Source organism: Rhincodon typus, chromosome 15 (genome assembly GCF_021869965.1).
Source record: "Rhincodon typus isolate 14 chromosome 15, sRhiTyp1.1, whole genome shotgun sequence".
Lineage (NCBI taxonomy): Eukaryota > Metazoa > Chordata > Chondrichthyes > Orectolobiformes > Rhincodontidae > Rhincodon > Rhincodon typus.
The window spans coordinates 48,847,487-48,860,380 of record NC_063346.1 but is presented as its reverse complement, the minus strand read 5'-3'; the positions used below and the strand labels follow the sequence as shown (position 1 = coordinate 48,860,380).

General features: G+C 41.3%; 1 protein-coding gene across 1 annotated transcript in view; it reads left to right on the top strand.

The window, feature by feature from the left end:
- The window catches only part of nlrc5 (NLR family, CARD domain containing 5), a 318,897-nt gene that overhangs the window by 104,432 nt on the left and 201,571 nt on the right, over positions 1-12,894 (top strand). The window contains exons 25-33 of the mRNA XM_048606000.1: positions 191-274; positions 1,061-1,150; positions 3,589-3,633; positions 5,144-5,194; positions 5,637-5,720; positions 6,086-6,169; positions 7,142-7,231; positions 8,284-8,346; positions 11,937-12,020. Coding sequence (XP_048461957.1) covers positions 191-274; positions 1,061-1,150; positions 3,589-3,633; positions 5,144-5,194; positions 5,637-5,720; positions 6,086-6,169; positions 7,142-7,231; positions 8,284-8,346; positions 11,937-12,020 — 675 coding nt within the window. The remainder of the gene's footprint in view (positions 1-190; positions 275-1,060; positions 1,151-3,588; positions 3,634-5,143; positions 5,195-5,636; positions 5,721-6,085; positions 6,170-7,141; positions 7,232-8,283; positions 8,347-11,936; positions 12,021-12,894) is intronic.

The window sequence follows — 12,894 nt, the reverse complement described above, 5'->3', positions numbered from 1 at the left end:
GAGCTGGATGAACACAGCAGGCCAAGCAGCATCAGAGGACTTTTTCTGAAGAAGGATCTAGACCCGAAACGTCAGCTTTCCTGCTCTTCTGATGCTGCTTGGCCTGCTGTGTTCATCCAGCTCTACCCCTTGTTATACCCTAAAGAGGTAACTGTTTATCTGGTTTGACCTGTATTCTTTCCACTTGCAGATTGTCGAATAATGCACTGAGTGCTGAGGTCATCACAGAACTGCTGAATCATCTATCAAACTTTTGTGACTTGAAGATTTTGAAGTAATCCATTCAATATTCTTTATTATTGCCTCATTATGTTTAGACCCTGCAGGAACTTCTGTTCTCCCTAAAGCTTATAAACCCTCTCAATTGATGTTGATTAAATCTAAAAAAGCAGGGAGGGTGGTTTTGAGGAAAAGCCTGCATAAAAGTAGAACTAGTTGTAGACTGTCCACTGAGAACTTGCACTGTTGCTAAATAAGATGTGCCGGGATTTTTGTGTACTGAATCTGCATCTTACTGGCATTAGAGTGGCTTGTTGGCAGCTCTCTTTGTTCAAGAGCCAGTCTAGAAGTTGTTGGAGTGAAAGAACTCAGCCAGGCAAACCAATCTGTGCTGATGCCTCTCCCTAGTGCTGATAAGTGGGGCAGTAGTGACAAGAAGGGCAACTAATTGTAAAAGCACCTAGTAAAGACAGTGTGATCAAGTAGCATTGTGCTGACCACATATAACATGTGGAAAGAGGAAGGAAAGACTGAAATCTTGATCTGAACATTCAGAATGTATATTAATGGGGAATTGAAAAATTTGCTCTGGTGCAGCTTGTTCTGTCTCAGTTGTTTGGAATTTGTTTTCCTGTTGTGATATCAGCTGAATATACAACATGCCAACAATGTTAACAACATCCATGGCTGAAAACTGCCTTTTTTAGCCTTAAAAGCTTTAAGATTTTCTTAACCAGTTCATGGTAGCAGATAGAAGCGTAGCCCATCTCTTTTACCAAGCAAACTGCATTCTGTTCATATAAAAAAAATCACTTGTTTATTTATCTTTCTCTATCTGTAGCATTACAGATAACATTATTTTGCCAGAGGCTATCCTTTTGCTGGCTAATTCTCTGAATATTTGTGAAAATGTGTTGAAAGTAGAAGTGAGGTAAGTGTGGAGAGATCATGTATAGAAATAAAATGTAATGATTGTAAAATGAAAAGCAAACACAGTTCACTCTGACACTTCTGATTGGAACAGTGAAACACATGTTATACAGTGGGGAGGCAATGACCTGGTGGTATTATCGCTAGACTATTAATCCAGAGACTCAGGTAATGTTCTGGGGACCCAGCTTCGAATCCTGCTGCAGCAGATGGTAGAATTTGAATTCAATTTTAAAAATCTGGAAGTAAGAGTTTAATGATGATCATGAATCCATTTCAGTTGTTGGTGAAAAACCCATCTGGTTCACTAATGCCTTTTAGGGAAGGAAATCTGCCATCCTCACCTGGTCTGGCCTCCATATGACTCTAGACCCACAGCTGTCATCCTGTGAATGAGTAAAAAGAAACATGGCATCCAGCTCTGTTGGCTTGAATTGGCCATCTCAGCTGTCACTCTTCCTGAAGGCCATTAGATATCTACCTCCCAATGTCATGTGGATGAGGAGTTGGGGGAGGAGGGGGCAAAGTCCGAGTAGAAGTAGGAGCATGGAAACAGGGGAAGGTCAATCGGAACATTCTTCCTGTTCCACCATGTGACCAGACCATAGCTGGTCTATATATTAACATCAATTTCCCACCTTGATTCAATAATCCTTAGCAGCCATACAGAACATAAGTTTCTCAATCTCAGCTTTAAAGTTATCAGTTAGCATCTCCTCAAGAGCTTTTTTGAGATACTTCCAGAGTTCCAGTGAAATGTTTACATTTTTCCCAGTAACTGCTTCACACCAACACAAACAGAAAGACCTGGCAGAACCACTGAGAGTCGCAATGCGAATAAGCAGTTCTCACATATTCCTTTATTTTTATGCCCATTTTTGGTGGAGATTCCAGGCAGGGAAGTGGGAATTAAGTCACAGAGCTACTGCTCCAGCTTTCCAGTACCTGCTGACGCTTCCAGAATTTTCTCTTGTTGGTGACAATGGCGATAGTTGAATTGAGGGATGGCGAGTATAAATCATTGTTGTACATTTCATCCTGAAACATCAGGAGATTTTGTTGCATTCTGGAGTCCTGAGAATGAGTAAGAACTGGGGGTGTTGAAGGTTGGGCGGAGGTGAGGGAATGTGGGAGGGGTAGGGGAGCTGTAAAAAGACATTATTATCTTGCTTCACACATGTTAATTATGGAAGTGATTAATTGCACAAGGAAATTAACAACACGTAAAAAGCATTCTTCAAAAATTTATTATCAGAGCACTGCTGTGAGTATTTTAGTCTGTCTGGCTCGGGGAAATTTGCTGAGGTCAGAACAGGGGAAGTCACATCATGCCCAAGAAAACTTGGTCCTGATGCAAATAGTTTACCATATATTTACATTGCAATCTTTCCTAAAATTCCATACTATGTCATTCATTCCCTTTATGTGTGTTTTACACGTTATTACATGTGCATGATTTACTTCAAAACTGGGAACTAGTAAATAATATCAAACAGCATAATTTAGTCAAGGCCACTGAACCAAAATTATTATTGATTTTGCAGCTTACACATTGAATCTTTTGATTGAATCCACAGCATGGAGTTGGTTCATGGAGTCATTTCAGATTGGTTTAGATGAGATTATTTTAAGTACCTTATTATCCAGGCAAGTAGGGTAGCAACTACATGCCCTGTAAGATCCAGCAAATCAGGATTACTCCGTTTTTAGCGGTGAGGTTAAGGGAGCTTTCCTATTAATACAGTATCACAGGCCTTTAACATTCATCTGAGATCTAGCAATAAGCCAGACCGTTACTTTTTAGGCTCTGATTCAAAAGATGGTTTTTGCAGTGATGTTAGTCTCTGTAGTGATCTTAACCTCATCCCCTCATTCTTCAGTATCTCTTCCACATGCATGACGGTCACTCAAAAGATCTTTCTTTCTAATAGTGTCAACCTCAGTCAGACTCAAATGGAAAGGAGGTAACATAAATAAATAAATTTGTTTAGGTCTTGAACTAATAGGGAGAAAGCAGTAAATTTAGTCTGTACATATGACATTTAAAAATATTACTGTGATAAAGTAAAAATTTTTAATGATGAGCCAGATTTCTCACTATTTTCCAAACTGTTTCTTTCACTCATTGTACTGAGTACAAGCCAGCTCTGCTCTAGTAGCTTCATATAGGGCAGCCAGGAATTCATTTGTATTACCATAGTACCTCCAGCAGTAGACTGACAGAAACGTTGGAGAAACAGTTCAAACTAGGAGAGATCAGTCTCGTGTCCTGTGTACTTTCAGAGACAGCAAACTTGTGATGACAGATGTGTACCCTACTTAATAATCCAGCCCTAAACCCTTCCTCCCTGACCAAGCGCTGCAATTATAACTGAGCGCTGTCTGCATGTACAAGGGAGAAACAAAGCCACAACATCTTGGCTTTTTTTTCTGTTACAGAGCGAGTGGGAGAGCCTCAATAAGATTCAAAAAGAATGTTTACAGGTAATTTATTTTCAATACTTCATTGTTTCTCTCTCACAAACGCACAGACACAGGCATGCACACACATGTGCACACTGACTATATGTCATTTTCTTCCTTCAAGTCACTTCCTAAAATTCACCTTTTTGACCCAGGGCAAGTACAACCATACGGTGAACAAATAGGGCAGCAAACTGTAAGAGGTGGCAAAAAGATGAATAACTATGCATCTATATCAATATTTTTTTTTAGTACACAAACAGGCTTCAGCACTGTGAATGAATGATCCATGTCCCCCCATGTACTGAAATACAAATAGTTTTCCATATATTTACACTGCAGTCTTTCCTAAAATTCCATATTATATTACTCATTCACTTATGTGTTTTACAAAGTTATACGTTTACATGATTTACTTCAAAACTAGGAACTAGTAAATAATGTTAAAAAGCATAATACAGTCTGGGCTACTGTACCAAAATTATTATTGAATTTGTAAATTACACATAAATTACAGTAATTGGTGCCAGAGTGTAATATGTGGTTGAAGTCACACTTTATTGTAATAATGCATCTGCAAAACACCTTGGGATTTGCACTATTTGAAGCCTTCACTTAGGACTTTGTATTTTTCTTTGGTATCTAAGGTTTACTGGAACTTTTAATAATACTTTCTTCATGTTAATCAATCATAGCTAGCAGCACAAAAACAAAGTTGCTGGAAAAGCTCAGCAGGTCCGGCAGCGTATGTGAAGACAAAATCAGAGCTAGCATTTCGGGTCCGGTGACCCTTCCTCAGAACTATTCTGAGGAAGGATCACTAGACCCGAAACGTTAACTCTGATTTTTTTTCTTTACAGATGCTGCTGGACCTGCTGAGCATTTCCAGCAACTTTGTTTTTGTTCCTGAGTTACAGCACCTGCAGTTCTTCCAGTTTTTATATAGTTAGCAGCAATATTGTTGTATTTGTGTTGAAAAGCTCTGACTCCATTACCTCCTCCAGTGCAGTCAGTTTAAATCTTTTAATATTGTATTAGAAAACAGTGTGGATGAACTAAAAATATGGATAACAGAAGTGGCCAGAAAAGCTCAGCAGGTCTGGCAGCATCTATGAAGAAAAAATCAGAGTTCATGTTTCAGGTCCAGTGACCCTTCCTCAGAACCTTGCCCAGGTTCTGAGGAAGGGTCGCTCGACCTGGAATGTTAACTCTGATTTTTTCTTCACCGATGCTGCCAGACCTGCTGAGCTTTTCCAGCAACTTCTGTTTTTGTTCCTGACTTAGAGCATCCACAGACTGTCAGTTTTTAAAAATATGGATAAACCAGTATGAAGGTGTTGCCAGTTGTTTCCTACAATAAACACGAGCTGATATTTAACATATGTTTGCAATAGAGGAATTGCTATTACTGTTCTGTATCTCATACCCTTAGTGTTTTGTTGCATGAGATCTCACTGCTGCAGGGTTAGCAACAACCCCATCTGTATGAGTTCCTTGTTCCCCGTTAATACTCTCCCTTTTCTTTTTGCAGACTTGAAGGAAATGGGAAGAAACCAGAGCCTCCACCCTCACGGGTTCTCAGGTAATCATAGAATCCCTTCAGAGTGGAAGCAGGCCATTCAGCCCATTTAATCTGTACCAACCCTCCAAAGACCATCCCACCCTGACCCACACCCCCTACCCTATCCTCATAAACCTACATTTCCCATGGCTAATCCACCTAGCCTGCACATTCCTGCACTCTGTGGACAATTAGCATGGCCAATCCACCTAACCTGTGCATGTCTTTGGACTGTGGGAGGAAACCGGAGCACCCAGAGGAAACCCACACAGACGTGGGGAGAATATGCAAACTCCACACAGACAGTTGCCCGAGGGTGGAATCGCCTGGAGATCCCTGGTGCTGTGAGGCAGCAGTGCTAACCACTGAGCCACCGTACTACCCTAAATCCTTCACCTTGTTCTGTTGTTTGGTGCTTTAATTCACATCACAGAAAAGTGAGTATTGTTCCTTCTTTTCCAAGTCTGAAAGAGTGTAACCTGTGCAAGATGAGTGTGGAAAGTCTATTCAAGATTCTCAAACACAGCAAGAACCTGACTGAGCTGGAGTAAGTACATTGTTGAGCAGAACTGTGTTTGGGTATGTGAAGCACAACGTTTGGCTGAAATTGTTTAGTCACCCTAGTTAGCATTCATTTACATGTCTTGTGTCATGGGAAGTGAGTGTCTTTTGTCTGGTTTACAAGATACGATCATGAACATTCGTTGCAACATCTGAAGTTTGCATGTGCAGTTTAAATGGTGCAGAATACACTTTTAGTTTGGTGCTTGAGTGCAAACAGGCAAAATATAATCTTCAAAAGTTCAATCATAGCCTCCTCCAGAAGTCAAACTTTAAGGAAGTTTTATAAATGGCCTAACAAAATGCCAATGTAACTCTGCCATAAAATTCTGTTTTATTGATCATTTTCAGCCTCTCCTGCAATTTACTTGGTGATGAAGGATTGCAGTATTTGCAAAATTCCTTACCAAAGCTGCAAGTTTTAAAAGTAATCGAGTGAGTATTTATTTGTTTTAATTACACTGAAATCAATGGATCTTAAAGATGAAAGTTATTTTTAGAAAGAATCCTTAGTTCATATTATAAAAACAAAACATTAACTCTGCTCTCTCCATGGATGCTGCCAGGCCTGCTGAGTTTCTCCAGCAATTTCTGAATTTGTTCTTTAAATCATTTTCCTATCCTACCATCAAATCCCTGAATAAGAGTGATTCTTACAATGGCATTACAGTATTGAAATGTAATAGAGCAACGGTCACTTCCCTTTTTGTTTGGTACTATATGTAAGGAGAATCCGGGGGTCAAGCAGTATGAAACGCTATAAAGAATGGTTGTTATAACTGAAGTTAACTGTGCTCTGAACTATCTTCTTGTCTAATTGATTCTGTCTGATCAACAGCCACTGCTGACTGGGAAGCTCTATTACCCAAACATTGCATTATAACCAGACCATTGTTGAAGTCAGATTGTAACATTTCAAATCAGCTTGTTGCCTGGACCATGCAAGTAATGTGATAGATTGAATCTCCACTCTCAATGTTATGCTGTGTCATTGATGCCCACTGTAGATGCTACCAACTGTAGAACAAGCCCCAGGTAAACCCAGTGCCAAATAAATCTAGCCCTTTGCAGATTTTGCCTGTTGTAGACCTTTTACTTAATGGAAATGGAAGTAGGACAGGCCATCTGCAATGTCATTTTACCCTAGAGAGCAAATTAAAAATATACTCCAGTGTTTCCTCCCAGATCATTCCAATAGGCACACTGGAATGGTCAGATAAAAGCTCAGCTACTTAGCAAATGCTGTGACTGCCATTAGTGAATACAGCAAATCATTACTTCAAGAACTACAAACAATGTCTGTATTCTTGCAGTTTGTGTTAAACAAAAGAAATTAGGTTAGCTGTACGGTCTATCGGATTTTCTTCCTTTGCTAAAAACTGTGTTTTATGGCTGATCTGGCTGCAGTGTGAGCAACAACAGAATCTCTCCAGTTGGTGTTCTGTGCCTGGTGGAATCTCTCCATACCTGCAGTAATGTGACAGAGGTTGAAGTGAGGTAAGCACTTTGTAATCATCTTTTTAATTAAGACATGGTTTGCTCATTCTATCTCCGTACTTGATTACAGTGTCACTCCTGGGAGATCAGAAGTCATGGTCTGAGCATCATGAAATGGAATGGTCTCCTTGCACCAGCTGGTCTTTTCTAACCTGTCTTTTTTGTCTGTTTATAAATGTATATTTAACGCAGAAAAGTACAAATATGTAGATCGATAGAAATCTGGCAGGTAGATTTCAATATGAGTAAATGTCAGCTAATGTACATAGGAACAGGAAAGGACAAACCTTATATCTAGCAGAAAAGAGATCTGTTTTATTTGGTTAGTGGAAATCTGACATTGGGCTAAAATGAACTTCCTGTTCAAGTGGTGTCATATTTTGCATAGAGATACCTAACAGGTACATGGTCAAGTGATTCTGTTAAAGGGCCTATTGGTAAAGGCCAAGCAAGAACACAAATTGGGTATGACATAAATCTTTGGACTAAGGCAAAGTACATTCTATACTGGGATGTATTTGCAGGCTGTGGGTTCACAAATCAAAAAGAGTTATAAAGACTTGTACAGATAAATTGATTTTTCCTCTGTCTTCAAAAGCCCACATGGCACTTTTAATTGGACAGGAGCCTGCCTCTATGCCAGTTAAGAGGGTGCCGCTGGTAGAAACCTCATTAGTAAGTAAACATAAAACCGCAACGCCAATATGTAAAGTCGCACAGTTGCATTGAAACATGGCAGTGGATTGAGCATTCATTGAGCCCAGGATTTAGCTAGGTGATATCTTGTGAAAATGAAGAATTCCATAAAAGAAATCCATGAGAGATCCGTACAACTGCAGCAGTTCAGTGCGTTGGAACTTGATACAATAAAGTGGGTGGGCCATCAGGTAGAACATCTGGTACTCAACTTGGATCCAGTTCTACTGGGATTTAGGCTACATGTAAAGATCTGTCTGAGATCATCTCTTACAGTAATTCCTTTATCCAGTTTTGTTGGGTGGGACTTTTTAACATGGATGATGTTTGTTTGATGGCTTTATTTGTTTGCATAGCTTGGCTCCGCCTGGAAGATCCCTAATAAAGTTTGCGAGGAGATGTGAAAAGAAAGTGTGTAGGTGAGTCAGTTCTTTGATTATGTGTGTGTGTGTGTGTGTGTGTGCGTGTGTGTGTTTCTTGTGCCATCATTGTAGTTAAAGTGATTAGATTCCCAAATCCGCAGAGAAGCCCCAGTTTTTGTTCTCGGTTGAGAGTGCAGATGCGGGAGAAATCCTAGTTCTGCAAACCTCACCTTGGTAAATGACTGCCCACACTACCAGTTCTCAGTTAGGGGTTGGTGGGCTGGATTGGCAGTCAAACTAGATGATCTTGGAGGACCCTAGGTGGCTGTCTGCTTCCTGAAGAGGGTAGGACGGAAAGCTTGCCTGGGGCCTCTGACACACATGCAAAGTTTAAAATTAGTATTTAACAAAACACATTCCTCCTAATCTCATTGCCTCACTCTCCATGTCCCATCACACGAATCTAGCGCATGCACTCATGACCATGTCCCCTCCAATCTCCTGTACCAACCTAATCCCATCTGTGCCAACTAATGTCTGTGGCCCCAATTCCATTTGTGCCACTCTATGCCCATCTCCCATGGCTCCTCATACCCAAATGTCCCCAACCATCCCCATGGTAGCCCTTATGCCAACACGGATTTCACCCATCACCCTTTTCCTTTTCTCTCTTTGCCAACTGATGTATTATCCAGCATGGACATTAATCAGGAGGCATCATAACAGAAAATAAAGTTATCATTCTGTTGATTATATCATAGGTGGAGGGGAGGGTGGGTCTGGATGAGATGCTCTTTGCAGGATTGGTGTGGACTCGATGGGCTGAATGGGCCACACTGTAGGGATTGGTGTATGTAGACCCACTGAGCTTTTAGGAAGGAAGTCCAGAATTATAACGCAGCTATAGTGAAGGACCAATGATGGTTTTCAAATCAAGATGGTGTGCACCTGTAAGCAACATGCAGATGGTGGTGTTCCCATATATTGGCCAGCCTCGTCCTTCGAGGTGGTAGAGTCCATGGGTTTGAAAGGTGCTGTCTAAGGAGCCTTGGTGAGCTCTTGCAGTGCACCTTGCACTGTGTGTCCCTGGTGGAGGCAATTGATGAGGTACCAGTCTAGTCCATTTCTTTGTCCTCGATTGTGTTGATTTTTTTTGAGTATTGTTGAAGCTGCACTCATCCAAGCAAGTGAGAAGGATTCCATCACATACCTTGGGCAGGTTTTGAGGAGTCAGGGTGTGAGTCACTCACCATGGGAGTCCCAGTCTCTGACCTGCTCTTGTAACTACGATAATTACGTTGCTGGTCCAGTTCTGTTTTTGGTCAACAGGAACATGTCTTGAGACTTCTTGACACCTCTTGAACTTTTTGACAAGTTGATACTTGTTAGAAGAACTTGACAAGTTGAACAGTTCCAATGGGTTTATGCACTTTTAACACACTATATTCTTCTCAGTCAGCTGTCCCAAAGGGCACCTAACCATTGTCATCTCACCAAGGATCCCACACTCACACCTCTTAGGTATGCTGCAACTATATCCACAGAGGCATGTTAACTCTGTAAAAGGGAACTTTGGATATCCTGAATAAATACAGAGATCACACCTGCTCTCTCCTGGTCTAATCTCCACACACTGAGTTCCGCACTCCAGAAATTCTAAAATCTCATTTCAGCGGAGACATTTAAGTGCTACAACAAGATGAATGATCTGTCAGCGTATCTACCACTGTCTGCTCAATGCTTCCTGCTCCTATGAGTGTGAGTTAGCATTGCAAATTTGCAATTGCAGAGGGCCATCGCACAAGTGGTTGGATGCCAGGCATTTTCATCATATGCCTCAATGTCATGACATTGCAGCTGCAACAACATGGGCATCACAGTTCTGTCTGTCAGGGTACACACTTAAAGTATAAAAGGAGCGATAAAACTCAGCTGCTCACACGCCAGCATTCATCATAACCAGGAGATTGTGTACATAGCTTTTCGGCAAAGGCTTGCATGGGACAAGTACGCAGCCATAAAAGTTAGCCTTGTGAGTTCCACTTTGCTTGCCCTTCAACCCAGGCTTATGGTGTCAGCCAATGTGGCTGCCTCACTGGGGCAGGCTTGTTGGCCTGGCCAGGCTTTAGCACTTACACTGTAAGCGTTTACCAACAACAAGGCCAACTGCATGAGGCTTTTCATGAACTGATCAATATGGAGAGGCTTCACGTTCATGCCACAGCGTGAGAAAGCAGTCTATCCTGGCTGGCTCCATATATACACACACCAATATGTTTGTGAACACGTGTTTCCCATTTATGTCTAGCAAGGTCACGTCCATGAATGTAATCCCAGCAGAATGGGGTATTAATGACTATTCATGATAGGCTACCAATGAGGGCTGGGAAAGCCAGCTCTGCCTATGAGATTCTGAGAATTTAATAGCAAATCCTCAACCTCCCGTCAGAAACTCTGACCCAAATGAGTTCCCCAGCTGGCTTTCTGAAAACTCCAGGCAGGCACAGAGAATTTCACACATGGTTTCCATTCAGGCCAGGCAATTGTCAAGCCATGAGGTGTGAGTATCACCTATTCACACACCGTTGTGATAAAATCGAGGCTTTTCACGCTCGTGCTCTGGATTTCATCTCTGGATATGGAAAGTCTGCAGCAGCTTATGGAAACCAGTTTCTTAAATTATTTGGAGAAGTTACAGCCACTAACTACAGGAAGAGTCTTTAGCATTTTAATGATGTCTGAAGGATATGTCCATAAATGTTGTTTGCATTTTAATACATTTGCCAAGACATGTCCAGCCATGGAGGTTATCTCAGGAGGTCTTGTAGCTCCTTGTGTATCGCTGGTAAAGGTCACCTGACCTTTTTATTTTAAGGTAAAGTGTCATTTCAAGTTTGTTCTTTAGAAATCCAAATTGTGCGAGGGTGACATCTTTTAAACTTGGTGCATTTGTTGGTAAAGGAGAGGGACCAAAAAAATAGACTGCAACTTTTCTTGATCATTGTGAGCACTTTATTTCCTTGGTGGTTGATGTTTATTAGATGAACGTAAACATTTGATGTATATTTATTTGCATTTGTGTGAGTGTATTGAAATGTTTGTGACAAATGTTGGTGCATATGACTGAACTATGAGATCCCTCTCAACATCAGTGGACTGGACAGGTTTGTTTGGCTCTGCATAATTTCCTCCAATGCTTACTTCACATATGCCAACCCCTTCAGCAGCGTGGTGTCCAGAATCATGTGCAGCAGATGCCATTTTGAAACTCTATGAACATTCTGTGTTTAAACCAAAACACTAAAGATGTGAATTTGAGTGCAAGCTCATAACAAGGCATTAACTTTTTCTGAGGGTTTGAAATGATTAACTCTCATTACTTTCCATTTGCCTTTGTCTATTTCATTTCACCCATAATATTCAAATCCTTATTTTTCGACTTACTGGGTTTTGTTTGGCCAGCTTTCAGTTCCTATTCTTGATAGTTATCATTGCTGCTTTGTTTAGTTTGTTAATTTGATACTTGCTTTTTTAAATAATGTGCTGCAGCTGCTGTGTTTCAATGCTTCATTATGTTTTACGTTATGCTGAACTATTTTTGACAATCATGACATGTTGCATTTCTCTTCCTCATGGGTTGTTCACAGTGTGAAGGAATGTAAATTTAAAGAGAGAGACCTGTTCAAATTCTTCTCCATTATTGAACGGTGCACCCATCTGATGGAACTGAAGTAAGTACAGTTTTGCTCTAACATGCTGCCTTATTTTAATGGCGCTTCAATAAAGGGCATTGGTGAAGCAATTGGGTTTTCCCTGACAATCAGCAATGGTTTCATAGTGATCATTAGACACTTAGTTCCAGATTTTTTCAGAATGACCTTGTAGTTGACCTGTTGCACAAAACAGAGGGTGACATGGTGGCTCAGTGGTTAGCACTGCTGCCCCACAGCACCTGGGACCCTGGTTCGATTCCATCCTTGGGAGACTGCTTGTGTGGAATTTGCACATTCTCTTGTGTCTTTCTGGGTGCTCTGGTTTCCTCCCACAGTCCAAAGATGTGCAGCTTAAATGGATTGGCCATGCTAAATTGCCAATAGTGCCCAGGGATGTGCAGGCTAGGTGGGTTAGCCATGGAAATACAGGGTTACAAGGTTAGGGTAGAGGTGTGAGGTCTGTGTGAGATGCTCTTTGGAGGGTTGGTGTGCACTTGATGGGCCAAGTAGCCTGTTTCCGCACTGTAAGGATTCTGTGGTTCAGAAAACATTGATTTGGCCACAGCAGTAGTCTGTCCCATGCACTTAAGGACACTGGTGCACACAGAGTAGAAAGCGTTTGTTTGCGGTAGATGACTCTCAGATGCATTCAGTTTTAACCAACCTTTTTGGGTGTGTTACGACAAAACTCTGGAGGAAGTGGGTCTTAAGCCTGGGCCTTCTAGCTCAAAGGTAGAATGTTCAACACATCCATTTTATAATCAGGTGTAGAGCTGGATGAACACAGCAGGCCAAGCAGCATCATAGGAGCAGGAAGGCTGACGTCTTGGGCCTAGACCCTTCATCGAAGAGATTACGAGAGAGTTGCAGTGGGAGAGAGATTCCCTGAGGT